Source organism: Lutra lutra, chromosome 16 (genome assembly GCF_902655055.1).
Source record: "Lutra lutra chromosome 16, mLutLut1.2, whole genome shotgun sequence".
Taxonomy (NCBI): domain Eukaryota; kingdom Metazoa; phylum Chordata; class Mammalia; order Carnivora; family Mustelidae; genus Lutra; species Lutra lutra.
In genome coordinates this window covers 49,799,936-49,814,764 of record NC_062293.1, presented here as the reverse complement: position 1 = coordinate 49,814,764, position 14,829 = coordinate 49,799,936, and the positions used below count along the sequence as shown (strand labels likewise).

The following is a 14,829-nucleotide window of genomic DNA, read 5'->3' as shown; positions in this document are numbered from 1 at the left end:
CCCCACAGAGGGGGCCACGTGTTGGGGTTTGATCATCGAAGAAGTGGGTGTCTGGGCCCAGCTGGCTCCCAGACTGCTGCCCCTGGCCATGCCCTGCCAGCCCTTCACCAGGGGTCCTGGGGAACACGGCCTTGGTCAGACGCAGGCCTGGCACTGGTGCCCCTTGCTGCGCTCAGGCTTTGTGACGCTGGTCAGTGGGGGAGGCAGCAGGGGCCCACAGTCGGGTTCAGGAGTGCTTTCCTTTGGGCCAGGCACTGCTAACACTGCATACCAGTCTTTATGCCACACAGCTGCCTGAGAAGTTGGTATTACACAATCCCCCATTTTCTGACAAGAATACCAAGGCCCAGGGGCGCCTGGGTGGCTCAGTGGGTTAAGCGTCTGCCTTCAGCTCAGGTCATGATCCCAGGGTCCTGGGATCGAGCCCCACATCAGGCTCTCTGCTCAGCAGGGAGCCTGCTTCCCCCTCTCTGCCTGCCTCTCTGCCTCCTGATCTTTCTGTCAAATAAATAAAATCTTAAAATAAAAGAATACCAAGGCCTGCCTCTGTCTGCCTCCAAGCTGTTCCCTTGCCCACACCCAGCCACCATGACAGTTGCTCAAAGCCCCCTGTGCACCGGTCCCCAAGCCAAGTGATCTGAATGGACCTCTGCTAAGCCAGTCTCCCACCCTTTGACCCTCACCACAGCCTCCCCGTCAAGCCATCCAGCCACAGGTGCCCGAGGCAGACAGCCCTCATGACCTCTGGGGCCAGCCCCTGGTCCTGCACCCAGAGGTGCACAGACACAGCCCATCAGTCCCAGGTGCTGGCCCTCAGAGTGGAGGGTGGGGGATGGGAGGCATCCATCCTGCTTCCCGTCTTGTACTCAGCACAAAGGGGCGGGGGTTGCCTCAGGAAATACGACGGGATGGGAAGAAGAGTAGGGTGCGAACGGCGGCTGTACTGATACTCATGGCCCAGAGCCCTCCCCAGGCTCCACTTGTCATTTGTGGTTACAAAGGGAGCCCAGCCATGGCTCAGGATCCTGCGGGGACCCTGAGATGCTGTCACTTCCCTGTCTGGGGGTGGGGGTTGTCCCCCACTTGTGGACACAGAGACATCATGTTTCTCTGAATGCTGACTGCTCCCCGAGGGGCTTGGGGTCAGCCATACCCACCACAGAAGGCACAGTGGGGGCCTGAGAGTTTAGACTTCGGGGGGAAAAGAAGTCCCTCACTCGTGGGTCCCTTTCACTAAAGCGAAACACCACAAATCTTGTAATATCTCTCCACATAATCCACTTTCCCAATTAAACCCTCACTTCTGGGGCACCTGGGTGGCTCAGTGCGTTGAGCCTCTGCCTTCAGCTCAGGTCATGATCCCGAGGTCCTGGGATCGAGCCCCACATCGGGCTCTCTGCTCACCGGGGAGCCTGTTTCCCATCCCCTCTCTGCCTACTCGTGATATCTGTCTGTCAAATAAATAAATAACACCTTTTTTAAAAATTTTAAATTAAAAAAAACCCTCACGTCTCCAGACTGGTCCCAAGACCTGCGACTGAGCTTCCAGAACTCCAAAGAGCTGTGTATAAGAGCCCAGCCCCAATCACACAGACATCGGAAGTTTTCCTTTTATTCTTACTCATATTCTTTGAGGCATAGCTTTGCTTCAGCAAGAAGGATACCAAAGCCAGAAGGGATGCCTGGGAGGCAAGGCAGAACTCCCTGGCCCCGTGCCAGGCTTTAGTGAGAACTCAGCAGGAAGCAGTTCATGGTGGCACTGTGGAGGCCAGGCTTGCCCCGGCGGCCTCTGGGGTGGGGGGGGGGGGCGCACAGCCTCTGCTCTCCGGCCGAGGGGCATCCTTGGCTCCAGGCAAGGCGGGCAGCACAGGGAACCTCTGCTCCCTCCACCCCCCCAGGGGCCTCCGCTTCCCAAAGAGCAAGAGCCCAGGTGGAGAGAAAGGGGCCTTCCCCAGAGGCACGAGGTGGGCAGCACGTTGGACTGAGCCCTGCTCCAGGCTAGAGGGAACAGCTCGACAAGCCACCTAGACACGCAGGTGGCAGTGGGAGACACAGCCTTCAAATCTGCCCCAGAGCTGCAATCCGGTGGGGGGACAGGGTAGCAGGCGACTCCGACCCCTGGTGGACGAAACAAACACACAGTCTTTAGCATCCAGCACCGGAAGCCTCGAGATGCCTGGAGCTGGCACCCGAGGAAAGCGCTAACTCACCCTCTGGGCAGAAAATGGAGCTGCCTTTATCCCCTGCCTAGGACAGCAGAAGCCGTGTTCTGTCCGTGCGTTCACTGCTGGTGACGAAGGACTGGGCCCAAGCTCCTGGGGCAGCCCGAGGGCTGACGGGGCATGTGTGCATGGCCGGCGCTTCGGGCTGCCTCTGGGGACAGCCAACCGAGCTCTCAGGGACTGGGAGGTGGGGGGCTCCCGTGACCGTTGCCCGCATGCATGCTAACCCTGTGGGCTCACAGAACGCACCCTCTTTCACTCTGGCTAAAGCAGAAGGGAAAGTGCTCTCCAAAGGCCCGGAGGGGAGGTGCTCCCCGCTCACCCGCGTCGGAACGCCTGTCGGCCGCCCCGTCCCCACCCAGCTAGAGCAGCCACTCGGGGGCCTGCAGACCGCTGTACAGCGCGAAGCCCAGGTCGTCGATCTCCTCTGCTCGCAGGCTGACGAAGAGGTTCACCCCAGGGTCGAAGTGGCAGGGCAGGCTGGCCCGTGCCAGGCTGTCGATGAGCGCCTCCAGGGCCTGCAGGAAGCGCTCCCCCAGGGCCGCCTCGGCCCAGTCCGCCTCGGCCTCCCCCAGGCGTAGCACCACCTGGCTCAGGTGGCACCGGTCCAGCCGCCCCAGGGCCGGGTGGCCGCGGCAGACCCCGCACAGCAGCCGCAGCAGCCGCCGGCGGGTCCCGGCGTCACGGTCATCCAGGGCCCGCAGCCTGGCGGCCTCTGCAGGGTACCAGTCCTGCAGCCACAGGTTCCCAGCCAGCCCCTCCAGGGGCCAGGCCAGAAGGAGGGGATCTTCGGTGGCGGCGGCGGGAACCGCCAGCAGCACAGCGACCGTGAGCTCCAGGCGCTCGTGCTGCACCTCGAGCAGCAGCTCCTCCGAGGCCACGCTGGGCCGGATCAGGCACCCGAGGAGGCTGCCGATGGCCGGCCAGTTGACGGAGGAGGCCAGGGCCTTGCGGAGCAGCTCCAGCAGGACTCGGGAAGAGAGATAGCCGCCCACCAGGAAGCGGTCCCAGGGGCTGCTCCCGCGGGGACGGAACTCCAGCTGAGTCCTGCGCACAGCCCAGCAGCGAGGGTCCCTAGCCACAGTGTCCAGCCCAGGCACCAGGCTCCAGAGGCCCTCCTCGAGCACCACGGGAACCAGCAGACGCACACGGTCGGCCGCCCCTGCCTGCAGCCCGTCATAGAGCGGCCCGCTGGGCACCAGCGCCCCGAAGGGCAGTTCCGGGAACTTGTTCCTCAAGTAGGCCTGCAGCTCAAGGGCGATGTCGCCGGCCAGCTGTTTGGCCAGAACCACGTGGGCCGCTGGGATGGTCACGTGGTCCCGCTCGAATGCCAGCAGCTTCTCCTGGAACGTCAGGCACAGCGGTGCTGGGGAGCTAAGTGGAGGCGACATCTGAGGACGGGTGTCTGTGGGCCCCTCTGCAGAACGAAGGGGTCGGGGACCATGTTAGCAGACCCCCATCAGGAGCCAAGAGAGCTCTACCTATGTCTCAGTGGCAGGAGCCTTGGCACGACCCAGGAAGTTAGGAGGGCAGAGAAAACAGGCCACTGTAAAACATGCCAAGAGGCCACAGTCCTGGCGGAGCAGGGACTTGTCTAGGTCACAGGCCGTCAATACAGAACCTGGGTTCCATCTCCCAAATGGGACCACCAGAGGGGGACCCACCCAGGCTGGAGGGGAAGGGGTGCCACTCACCTGCGGCAGCCGGCGACGGGGCAGGGAGTGCCAAGGGCTGGCTGAGAGCAGCAGGTGGGCTCCGGGCCTGCTGACGTGGCGTGGCCTTGAGAAGGCTCAGTTCCTTCCAGCTCTCCTCCAGGCATGTGCTATCTCCCTTGGCGTCATCCTCATCTCGAGGGCTGGTGGCCCTGTCAATTAGCTGCAGGCAGAGTGACACAGAGCAGAGCCTCTGAGGTCTGGGCAGCCATGCCAAAGCCAGGACCAATGCCAAGCAGGTTGCTGGGGTGGAGAAGCAGGTGTGCACCCTGGGCAGTCCCCACTATCCGTGGCAGCCCAGCCCTGTTGTCCTCCTCTGGGAGCCCCAGGGGTACACGGCTCAGCCCAGCCTTACCCGCTTCACAGCCAGGGTAGCAATCCCGAGCACAGCGGCCCCACCCACGCCCAGCACCAGGCGGGCATTAGCCAGGAGGAAGTCCACGGTGCCGCCCAGCACCTCGTCACGCTGCTTCCCCCGCTTCTGGGAGAACTCTGCCATGGTCCGTCTGCCTGTAAGAGAGCCCAGGCACAGAGACAGCTCTGGAGGGGGGGGGGCCCGGCTGGCCAGTAGGGCAGACCCCACCATGTCGGGGCTGCCACGGGTAGAGCCCGTGAGGGGCGCTCCTGGGAATTTCTCAGAAGGGGGTTCTTAGGAGATGGGGAGCTGCCCAAGTTCCCTCCCCCAAACCTGCAAACAGCTCACTCATGCCCTAGATAGAGGAGCTCCTGTAGAAAGGCCCCGAGACTTGGGGCAGGTCAGAAAAGGAGACCCAGCTTCTCCATCCCACCCTCAGGGACTCCTGACATCACCTAAGACCCCGAAGTGAGTCTTATCATTGCTACCTGCATTTTAGAGCCCCAGACCCATGACTGCAAAGCGTCCTGACTCTGGCCCACTCCTGGATTCCATTCAGTCTCTCGGGGCCTACAGCTAGCTCCACCAGGCGGCTTCATCCTGCTTCCTAACCAAGGCCTGGAGAAGACACAACCTGGGGTTCCCAGACAGCCTGCCCTAGAGAGCCCCTCAAGCCTTTGAGGGGACTTCAGCGATGCTCAGAGGGCACAATCTCCCCTCCAAATCTCCAAATCAGGGTAGCCCCCAGAGGGAAAGCAATCGACCCAAAGGACAGGGTGAGTGAGGGGGCCCAAGCTGCCCAGGGAGGCACATGCCAGTCAAGACTGAAAGCCTGGTTATGGGGGCAGCAAGCTATTTAACTCTAAAGACCCCAACGGGACACCCAGCTGGCTCAGTAGGGAGTGCGTGTGACTCTTGATCTCCTGATCTCCGGGTCCTGAGTTCCAGCCCCACGTTCAGCATAGGGATTATTTTAAAATAAATAAATAATATGGGGCGCCTGGGTGGCTCAGTGGGTTAAGCCGCTGCCTTCGGCTCAGGTCATGATCTCAGAGCCCTGGGATCGAGCCCCGCATCGGGCTCTCTGCTCAGCGGGGAGCCTGCTTCCTCCTCTCTGCCTGCCTCTCTGCCTGCTTGTGATCTCTCTGTCAAATAAATAAAAATAAAATCTTTTATTTTTTTTTATTAAAGATTTTTATTTATTTGACAGAGAGATCACAAGTAGGCAGAGAGAGAGAGAGGAGGAAGCAGGCTCCCTGCAGAGCAGAGAGCCTGATGCGGGACTCGATCCCAGGACCCTGAGATCATGACCTGAGCCGAAGGCAGTGGCTCAATCCACTGAGCCACCCGGGCGCCCCAAATAAAATCTTTTAAATAAATAAATAAATAAATAATAAAGGACACTTCTCCCCCCCCCCCCCCACCAACAGAGAACTAGCCCAGCGCCTCTGGGCAGGGGACTCTCTGGGCCCCTAAGGTTTGGGACAATAGCAGGGGCAGCGGGGGTGGGAGAGCAGCTGTCCTCAGAGGCTGGAAGCCCAAGCAACAGACAAAGGCCGATGAGAGCCCGAAGCTGTTTGTTCACCTGTAAAATGGCACAGCTGTGGTGAAAAAGGGTTTACGAGTGGGAAGCCCAGAACTGTAAGGTTGGGCAGGGCAGGGAGCTTGGGAAGTGAAGACAGATATCTTTCCCAGGCCCAGGCCACCACACTACAGCCTCAGGTTCTGCCCTCCAGCCCAGAGAGCTGGGGGGGAGGGGGTGAGCGAGGTGCAAACTCAGGGAAAGAGTCAGATACCAGGCAGAGCTGTCTGTCTCCGGATGCCTCAGCAGATGACCCTGGGCTCAGACTAGCTCAGGCACCAAGGACTTGTGCCCTGTCTGCTCTGCTGTGGGTGCCCAGGGCTCCGTTGCCAGGTGACGAGATGCCTAGAGCAGCTGAAGCCTGAATCACCGCCAGACTCAGCCCCAACCCCCGCCCCCAATTTGCCCAGACTAAAAATAGGACAAGAGGGCTCTGGGGCCTTGGTTGGTCAAAGGCTGGGGGTGGTGGGTGACCCACCAAGGCCCTGCAGCCACTTTTAATTTCCTCATCGCTGATCAATACTGCCAGACAGACCAAGAATCCACTTGGAAACTGTAAAGCGCTTTAATTACCTTCTGCCTAAACCGGACTCAGCCCAACCCCTGGCGGGGTCGCGCAGGGCCCAAACCGAAGCCTTCCAACTCGGGGAAGGGCGAGAGGGCGCGGGTGGTTAAAAATAACCCCACTCAGCGCCCTGAGATGCCTCCCGTCCTTCCCCTCCTCCGCCACACCTGCTGCCCGGGGCCGGGGCTGCGCAGGCCGCGCAGCAACCCCTGGTGGGCCCGTGATGGCCCGGTTCACGGGGAGGGCACCCAGGTCCCGAGAAACGTGGTGATATGCCCAAGACGTGAAGGGGCAGGCTAGACAGTCGAAATCCAGCCTGGGTCCCAAAGCCCTTCCCTCCTTCCCGGGCCTCGACTGCGGGCCCCGGCGGAGACCACGCCCCCGACCTGTGTCCGACGCACGCTCCACGCCCGGACCTGGGTGGCAAGGGCCGCCCAGCCACACTCCGGCTGTACGTGCGTCGCGGCTTCAGCACAGCGACCGGAGGACACGGCGGCTGTGCTTGGGCCCCCGAGCCCAGACCAGCCTGGGAATGGAACTCGGAGGACCCGGGAACCGAACACCGAGGCCCCGCGGGCGGCCACTGACCCCCGACGCACGCAGACAAGCGCCAATCGGTGCGCCCGAGGCCCCTCCCACGTTCCAAAATACTGAGCGGCTCAGCCAATGATGAGCCGGCCACGCCCCCTCACCGACAAACAGGGTCCCTCGAGGGCGGGACTCTCGGACGTACTCCAGATTTAAAGGCGCAGAGCCGAATTCGGGACTAGATAGAAGGCGGTGTGGGGGCGGTGACTCGAGTTCAGAATGAATGGGTCCCTAGGGCCCGTTGTGAAGGCGCGTGTGCTGCGTGTGAGGCAGCGGTATAGAGAAAGCAGTCTGGGTTTACGTTGTTTCCGGGGCGAGGCAAACAGATGATACCTGGCCCGAAGGCCCACTTGCCTGGCCCTTTCGGTCACCCTGAATGTGCGTGGAGGCTTTGTCGTTTTATCTTTTGGCCAGCCATGCACACAGCGCGACTCAGGAGGCTACCCCTGCCCCCTGCTCCATGTGCCCGTGAGCGGGCCACTTCTCCATTCTGGCCTCAGTTTTCTTTCCTGTGAAATGGGTAGGCCCCCTCCTCCCCTACGAAGGATGATTGTGCGTGTAACCTGGGGCTCACTCGTTTATTTATTGGGGACTACCATGTGCCGGCTGGTGGAGGATCGAGGAAATAAACAGAAAGGGGGTGGGTGTTGACTTTAAGCAGGAATAATAACATGCCACTTATTGAGTGCCTGCTGTATGCCACGACCTACACCTGCGTTTGTTTCCGGCCACAACCTCAGGAAGCATTTCACACATGAGGGAACAGGCCAGGAGCCGACCAGGGGTTTGCCCAGAGCCCTAGAAGCCAAGGACCAAGGCATCCTGCTACCATTGGTCGCCATGCAGGGCCCAGTGAGGGGATAGAGACCCCTGGGTCCGTCTTCCCCCAGGCCTGGGTCCATAATCTCTCCAAACGCCGTGGCCAGCTGCTGCAGCGGCCCGGGGGACAGTGCTTGGACCTGCAGGGTCTGTAATACTCTGCCCCTCCCCCATAGGTCGCGGGAACTTAGCCTAGGAAAGCTGCGGGAGCACAGAGGGAGCCCGGACTTTTCGAAGCCCCCCCCCCCGCCAGCGAACAGACAGATGGGGACACTGAGGCCCAGGGAGGCCCAAAGCCCCCCGTGGGCCCGGTGCTTCCCCACGACAAGCGGGTGCGCTGGCTGGCTAGGGGCGCCGCCGGGGCTCCGCCTGCCGGGCGGGCCCGGGCGGAGGCGGGTTAAAGGGGCGGGGCCGGCGTTGGCCCAGCCCGCGGCTCGCCCCACCGCCCCCCGCGCGCTGTTCGGCCCCGCAGCGAGAGCGGCGCCATGGAGGCCACCGGAGTGCTGCCGTTCGTCCGCGGCGTGGACCTCAGCGGCAACGACTTCAAGGTGAGCGGGCCGGGCGTGGGGCCGACCTCCCTCCAGGCCGTCTCTTCCGCTCGGGCCCGCGCCGGTCTCCGCTTCCTGTCCCGCCCTCCTCCGGGCCCTGCGCCGCCGCGAACCGCGGACGGCTCGGGGTGCGGCTCCTCCCGGCGCTCGCGACCCCGCCCGGAACAGACCCCAGTGCCTCCGCTCCGGGCCCGCACGGGAAGACCGGGGCCGGCCAGGGCCCGGCGGACGCTGGGGACGCGAAGTCACGCCAGGGAGTGGGCAGAGCTGGGGGCCCCTACCCCGTGTCCCAGTCCGGGGGTTTGGGCCCCACCCGGGCGGGAGAGTGGCCTGGGGGTCTGCGAGCTTCTGCTCCCGCCTCCCCGGCCCTGCGTCCCCGCCCCTCTGAGGTCACACGCCCAGGCCAGGCCCTGACTCATGGCCGGCTTTGCTACCGGGCTGTCGGGGGGCGGGTCTGAAGCGCACTCATCACCGCCCCGGCCTTGCCGCCGCCACTCCATCCTGTGTGGTCTTGGGCAAGTCACTTCCCCTCTCAGAGCCTGGGTTTTCTCATTCGGTGAAGGGGCAATCAAGTAGCCCTGCTGTGGGCATGGGTTAGTTGGTGTGGAGACCCTCGCGCAGGTGTGAGGCCTCTGGCCGGGTGGTAGGGACTGATAAGAGGAGGGCCACCGAGAACTGGATCCCAGCCTTCAGGCAGCTGGTCGAGGAGACGGTTCTAGAGGGACAGGAATGAGGTGAACAGTGCTGGTGACCAGAACAGGCTGGGCAGGAGTGGAAGTGAGAGCTGGTCCAGTACAGGGAGGGTCAGCCTGGGTCTGCAGGGGTGGGGGGGCCAGGCTTTCCTTGGGGTTGGGTTGGGCCACTGCTGAAGAGGCAAGTGGGGTCTTCCTGCATTTACCCACATGTGCACATGCCACTTTTCTCTGCCCCCATCCCCACCGTCCTCACCTGGGGTCTCATTGACATCTCATTGAGCTCGCCAGAGTCTTGAGTCACCAGGTTGGAATGTGGCTCTAGGGGGCTGGGGACACTCGCCAAGGGCCTCAAGGGCATGAGATCGCCTGCCCTTAAGGGCTGGGGGTACCGCAGCGGGCATTTGAAGGTGTTCATGAGGGTATGTATGAGGCTGTGCCTGTGCTGGTGGGGACCTGGGGCCTCACATGGGCTTGGACCTTGCCAAGAACGGCTTGTATGCTGATGGCCAGTGGGGGCATAGGCAGAGCCTTGGTGGAAACTCAGGGGTACCCCCATCTTGGGTGGCCTACTGAGGGCCTGGAATGGCAGGCAGAGGTATTTGACCCGAGCTGGGGACAAGCCAGTTCCATCCTGGACCATTCAGGGGTCAGAATCCAACAAGAGATTTTAGGCCAACAGCCATCATGATTGTTAGTCTGTCCTCACACTTTTGGCATGGGGGGCTTTTATTTGCCCCATTCCGTTGATGAGGTTGAGGCACAGAATGGCGAGGTGGCCTGTCCAGGGAGCTGGTGAGAGGTGATTCTGTTGTCCTCCAAAGGCTCCCATGGCATGGGGGCCACCAAGGGTGGTAGAGCAGGGGCACCCCTCGCCCAGACCAGTCTCATCATAATACCCACCCTCCCAGGGTGGCTACTTTCCTGAGAATGTCAAGGCCATGACCAGTTTGCGGTGGCTGAAGCTGAACCGCACAGGCCTCTGCTACCTGCCAGAGGAGTTGGCCGCCCTGCAGAAGCTGGTAAGGGGCTTTGGGCAGTCGGGGAGGGACTCTGGGGATGGGGCTGGGCCAGGTGGGCAGAGCCAGCGCAGAAGGGAGATGACCTAGAGGAAGACTCTGACAGCCATGAACAAGAGCCAGCAGAAAGGGAGTGAGCACCCTGTCCCAGGAGGTGTGCAAGAAGAGACAGGCTGTGTTGGGGAGGGAGGCTGCAGAAGGTGTCCTAGGCCTCTGTGGCTGAGGGCCCCCTGGGTGGTGCAAGGTTTTGGTGGCAGTTGGGGATTCTGTAGGTGCCCTACCCACAGTGCTGAGCCTCTGCTCCCCTGTCCTGGCCCAGGAGCACTTGTCCGTGAGCCACAACAACCTGACCACACTTCATGGGGAGCTGTCCAGCCTGCCGTCACTGAGGGTGAGTGCTGCGGTGGGCCGTTGAGCTCGGGGGTGGGGGCCGGAGTCCAGCGGGTGGTGTGAGGGCAGGTCCAGACCCCACGTGGACCAGCCCCACTGCCTGTCCAATGTCGGATTCTGGTGCCTGTTCCTAAAGGCGAAGGGATACCATGATGCCCCATGGTCAGTAATACATGGAGAAAAAAGGTAAAAAACCCAAACTCCCACCCGCTTTTAGACAGGTGTCATAAGAACAGTTGATACCAGCTGAGCATGGTTCCAGCTCTTCCTCCTGGTTGATTCCATATAATCCTGACTTTCACCAAGTTTACAGATGAAGATGCTTGGCCAGAGAGCCAGGTCCCTTGCCGGAGGCTGAGGTCACACAGCCATGCAGTGCAAGAACTGGGGTAGGGTGGGGTTTGGCCTTGATGGAAAGTAGTCAGGGTGGTCCTGTCGCCGCTCGGAGCCTCTGACATCCCAGAACTTCAGGCCCCGTCTAGACCTTTTGGGCCTGGGTGAGGGTTGATCCTATCCAAGGCCAGAGCCCTCAGGTGTTAAAAGCACAGCCTCTGGACCAGGGCGGCCTGCGTTCAGATCTGGGCCCCACTGCTTCCTGGCTGCGTGACAAGTTCCTTCCGCATTCTGGGGAGGGTTTAGCTGGTGACAGCTACGAAGCCGCAGTGTGGTCCTACACAGACGCTGCAGCAGAGGGAAAGGTGGCAGCAGCCCCATTGGTGCTCACGGTCGTGGCATCATCCTGTGGCCTGTCCTCTCTCCCCTTCAGACTTTCTGAGGTTTCAGTCCTGACAGGATACAAAACAGACTTGCTCTTGGTCCACAGTCTTGAGTTCGCTGTGGTCCACCCCTCTCCCTCTGTCCCAGAATCTTTGCCTCAGAGCTACTCCCTTATCTTGCCCTCTGGAATGGGGAAGCTCTTCCTCAGGTTCCCTGAGGGCCCCCTGCTGGGCTCTGGGACACACGGGAGCTGGGCTTTAAGGTGTTGATAGGAGCTCGTCAGGAGGTCAGGAAGAGCTCACCAAGTGGAGGGACTATGAGCAAAGGCCAGGCTGGGACAGCACTTGGGCCTCTGGTGGGCTTCCCAAGGTGCTGTCCTTCCTTGATCTCTCTGCTGCTTCCTGGGGGTGGAAGCTGGAAATCACGGACTCTCGTGGTTTCTTCCCAGGCCATTGTGGCTCGAGCCAACAGCCTGAAGAACTCCGGGGTCCCCGATGACATCTTCAAGCTGGACGACCTCTCAGTTCTGGTCAGTGGTTTCCCCACCCACCTGGCCTCTGTGCTGGCCCACAAGGCAGTCCTCATCTATTAGAGTGGTCCCTGCAGCCCCTGGTAAACCATTTTACAGACGGAGAAACTAAGGTGTAGAGTGCCTTGCCCGAGCCCGCTCACAGCGTCAGAGCCCTAACCCAGGCACCCTTTCTCCCAGGGTCCTGACTGCCTCCCTTTGGCTCTGAAACCCCCTCATCCACTCCTTGCTCAGTGCTCTCCCTGATCCCCAAGGCTGGCAGAGGCCCAGCAGGGTGGCACTGGGCCTGAGACCCCCTCCCTTGGCTGTCCCACTTCTGCCCAGGACTTGAGCTACAACCAGCTGACAGAGTGTCCGCGGGAGCTGGAGAACGCCAAGAACATGCTGGTGCTGAACCTCAGCCACAACAGGTACCTGTCAGCGGGGGCGGGGTGGGGGTGGGGCGGGGTGGGGGCCGGACTGTGGCCCAGTGGGTGCGCTGGGCCCCGGAGCTGTGCGTCTGGTATTGACGCCCTCTGTCTGCCTCACTCCCACCCGCCCGCAGCATCGACACCATCCCCAACCAGCTCTTCATCAACCTCACCGACCTGCTGTACCTGGACCTCAGTGAGAACCGCCTGGAGAGCTTGCCCCCACAGATGCGCCGCCTGGTGCACCTGCAGACACTCGTGCTCAACGGGAACCCGCTGCTGCACGCGCAGCTCCGGTGGGTGCCTCTGCATACCCCAGCCCTGCAGAGCCCGCCCTGGCCCCATCACACCCCCACCCCTCCGATGGGGGCAGACCCCATCCTTCCAAAGTGTCAGGCCCTACCTCAGTTTGGTGTTCTGTCCCCCAGCCCCCCTCCCACGCCACAGCCGCCCCTGACCTGAGCTTCTCAGCCCTGCTCAGCCCTGTGCTCGCGACTCTCCCTGCAGGCAGCTTCCGGCTCTGACGGCCCTGCAGACCCTGCACTTAAGGAACACACAGCGCACCCAGAGCAACCTCCCTACCAGCCTGGAGGGCCTGAGCAACCTTGCAGGTGGGCAATCCCTGGGTGGTCTCTGCGGGCTCTGGTCCCTTCAGGTCCCCGGCTTCCTTATGGAGGAAGGCACTGACCCTGCTTCCCTGGCCACCTCCCAGAGGGAAAAGGACGCAGTTACATTACGATCATTTCTTTCATTACTGTGACAACTAGTGCTAACTCCCAAGTTACGACCACTAGCTTGATGCCTAGACCCAAACAGAGAAACCAAGGCTCAGAGAGATTAAGTCACTTGCTCAAGACCACAGAGCCTGGAGGAGGCAGAGGTGGGGCTCATGTTCGGGTTTCTGCCCCTGGAGCTGGCCATGGGGGCCCCTGGTGATGTGCCCCACCCTCACCCCAGATGTGGACCTGTCCTGCAATGACTTGACGCGGGTGCCCGAGTGCCTGTACACCCTCCCCAGCCTGCGCCGTCTCAACCTCAGCAGCAACCAGATCACTGAGCTGTCCCTGTGCATCGACCAGTGGGTGCACGTGGAGACCTTAAACCTGTCCCGCAACCAGCTTACCTCGCTGCCCGTACGTGCAGGCCTGGGGTGGGAAAGGGAAGGCTTCCAAGCTGCCCTGGCTCCTGCCCCTGACCCCCCCAACCCGTGCCCGGGTCACCCCTCCAGTCTGCCATTTGCAAGCTCACCAAGCTGAAGAAGCTGTACCTGAACTCCAACAAGCTGGATTTCGACGGGCTGCCCTCGGGCATCGGCAAGCTGACTAGCCTAGAGGAGTTCATGGCCGCCAACAACAACCTGGAGCTGATCCCTGAGAGCCTGTGCAGGTGCTAGGGCGAGTGGGGGCAGGGGGTCTTAAGGCACAGAAGACCCCAGCATCTCAGCCAGAGCCCACCCTGCACCTGCTGCACAGCATGCAAAACGGATGGGTTAATTCAGCTTTGGGGAGGAAGCACACACAGTCCTGCGCCAGTGATTCCCAATGTGGGTGCCCCGCGGCACAGTGTGGGAGGACACTGGCAGGGATGAGGCCTGGAGGGCCTCCCTGTCCATGAGAGTTTGGGACACGGCACCATGTACAGCTCCCTCTAGTGGTGACAGTGCCCGCTAGCTTGGCCTCCTCAGGACTCGGAGAGAACAGAGAGCCCTTCAGCACCTTCCAAGTTAATCTAAGGATAGAATACGTATTTTAGCATCCTGTGGTTCATACCCAGGGGCCTTTATTTCTGCAGAAGGCCACTCTGAAAAGTGCTGTTCCATAGTGGTCACTGAAAGTCCTTTCCAGCCGCTTAGCTGTGCGGGGACCCTGTTCTAGCTGCGCGGCCTCTCCCGCCGTGCACGGCCACTTTAAACCCACTGGTGTCTTCGCTAGCTGGGCTGTTGGCTCCTCTGGCCCTCCCTAGTCCCCCATCTCCAAGACTGGAGGTCTCCTTGCCTCCCCCCACACTTTGTCACTTCCCTGAGGCTCTGGCTCTGTCCCCACAGGTGCACAAAGCTGAGGAAACTCGTCCTGAACAAGAACCGCCTGGTGACCCTCCCGGAGGCCATCCACTTCCTGACGGAGATCGAGGTCCGGGCAGGCCAGGGCTGCTGTGGAGAGGGAGGAGGGACCTGAGGGGGAGGCCGGAGGTGACGATGGCCCCTCAGGGGAAAACTAAACAAGGCAGTATCACTGCAGTGCGGCGGGGAGGGGGGTCTGGCAGAGGCCCCTGGAGGGGTGCCAGTGCCACAGAAAGGAGAGGGCAAACCACACCCCGGTGTCCATGCTGTGCACCACAGCATCCTCCAAGCCCCGCGGCCAGCCTGCAAGGTCTGACTCCATAGATAGGAAAAGCAGAGCCCAGAGGGGCAGCTGCGGAGCTGGGATGCGAGCCCAGGCCCCTGGATGCCAAGAGCCAGAAAGCCGGGCCAGCATGACCGCAAGGTAGATCTCAGGCTCAGTGCCCCCTCTGCCTCACCCTGCGAGGCAGGTCCTAGACGTGCGGGAGAACCCCAGCCTGGTCATGCCTCCCAAGCCTGCGGACCGCGCTGCTGAGTGGTACAACATCGACTTCTCGCTGCAGAACCAGCTGCGGCTGGCAGGGGCCTCGCCTGCCACAGTGGCAGCGGCAGCAGCTGGTAA

General features: G+C 61.7%; 2 protein-coding genes across 8 annotated transcripts in view; one reads left to right on the top strand and one right to left on the bottom strand.

Moving 5' to 3' along the window:
• Positions 1-1,596: 1,596 nt before the first annotated feature.
• On the bottom strand, positions 1,597-7,062 carry MIEF2 (mitochondrial elongation factor 2). Of its 6 annotated transcripts, none has more exons than XR_007123510.1 (5): positions 6,823-7,062; positions 4,290-4,444; positions 3,917-4,097; positions 2,211-3,639; positions 1,597-2,118 (listed from the first exon to the last, which is right to left on the bottom strand). XR_007123510.1 is itself a non-coding variant. In XM_047708401.1 (5 exons), exons 2-4 carry the CDS (start codon positions 4,431-4,433, stop codon positions 2,585-2,587), a joined length of 1,380 nt encoding a protein of 459 aa, XP_047564357.1. In that variant the 5' UTR covers positions 4,434-4,444; positions 6,823-7,062; the 3' UTR covers positions 1,597-2,118; positions 2,545-2,584. The 6 variants fall into 6 exon arrangements, 5 of the variants coding, with proteins under 5 accessions (XP_047564357.1, XP_047564358.1, XP_047564356.1 ...); XM_047708401.1 differs by having other exon boundaries at positions 2,545-3,639; XM_047708402.1 differs by having other exon boundaries at positions 1,597-3,639; positions 6,720-7,062.
• Positions 7,063-8,233: 1,171 nt separating this feature from the next.
• FLII (FLII actin remodeling protein) overlaps positions 8,234-14,829 on the top strand; it is a 13,072-nt gene continuing 6,476 nt past the window's right edge. For both annotated transcript variants that reach the window (XM_047707193.1, XM_047707192.1), the window contains exons 1-11: positions 8,234-8,391; positions 9,995-10,105; positions 10,422-10,493; positions 11,658-11,738; positions 12,063-12,148; positions 12,283-12,444; positions 12,656-12,759; positions 13,106-13,281; positions 13,377-13,534; positions 14,193-14,277; positions 14,678-14,825. In XM_047707193.1, coding sequence (XP_047563149.1) covers positions 8,329-8,391; positions 9,995-10,105; positions 10,422-10,493; positions 11,658-11,738; positions 12,063-12,148; positions 12,283-12,444; positions 12,656-12,759; positions 13,106-13,281; positions 13,377-13,534; positions 14,193-14,277; positions 14,678-14,825 — 1,246 coding nt within the window. In that variant the 5' untranslated portion in view covers positions 8,234-8,328. The remainder of the gene's footprint in view (positions 8,392-9,994; positions 10,106-10,421; positions 10,494-11,657; positions 11,739-12,062; positions 12,149-12,282; positions 12,445-12,655; positions 12,760-13,105; positions 13,282-13,376; positions 13,535-14,192; positions 14,278-14,677; positions 14,826-14,829) is intronic.

Excerpts from the sequence above, each read along its gene's own strand:
- MIEF2 (XM_047708402.1), bottom strand. The coding sequence starts at position 4,433 with ATGGCAGAGTTCTCCCAGAAGCGGGGGAAGCAGCGTGACGAGGTGCTG. Across the intron at positions 4,098-4,289 it reads CTACCCTGGCTGTGAAGCGG|CTAATTGACAGGGCCACCAG; the intron begins GTAAGGCTGGGC and ends CTCTGCCTGCAG. Across the intron at positions 3,640-3,916 it reads CCCGTCGCCGGCTGCCGCAG|AGGGGCCCACAGACACCCGT; the intron begins GTGAGTGGCACC and ends TTCGTTCTGCAG.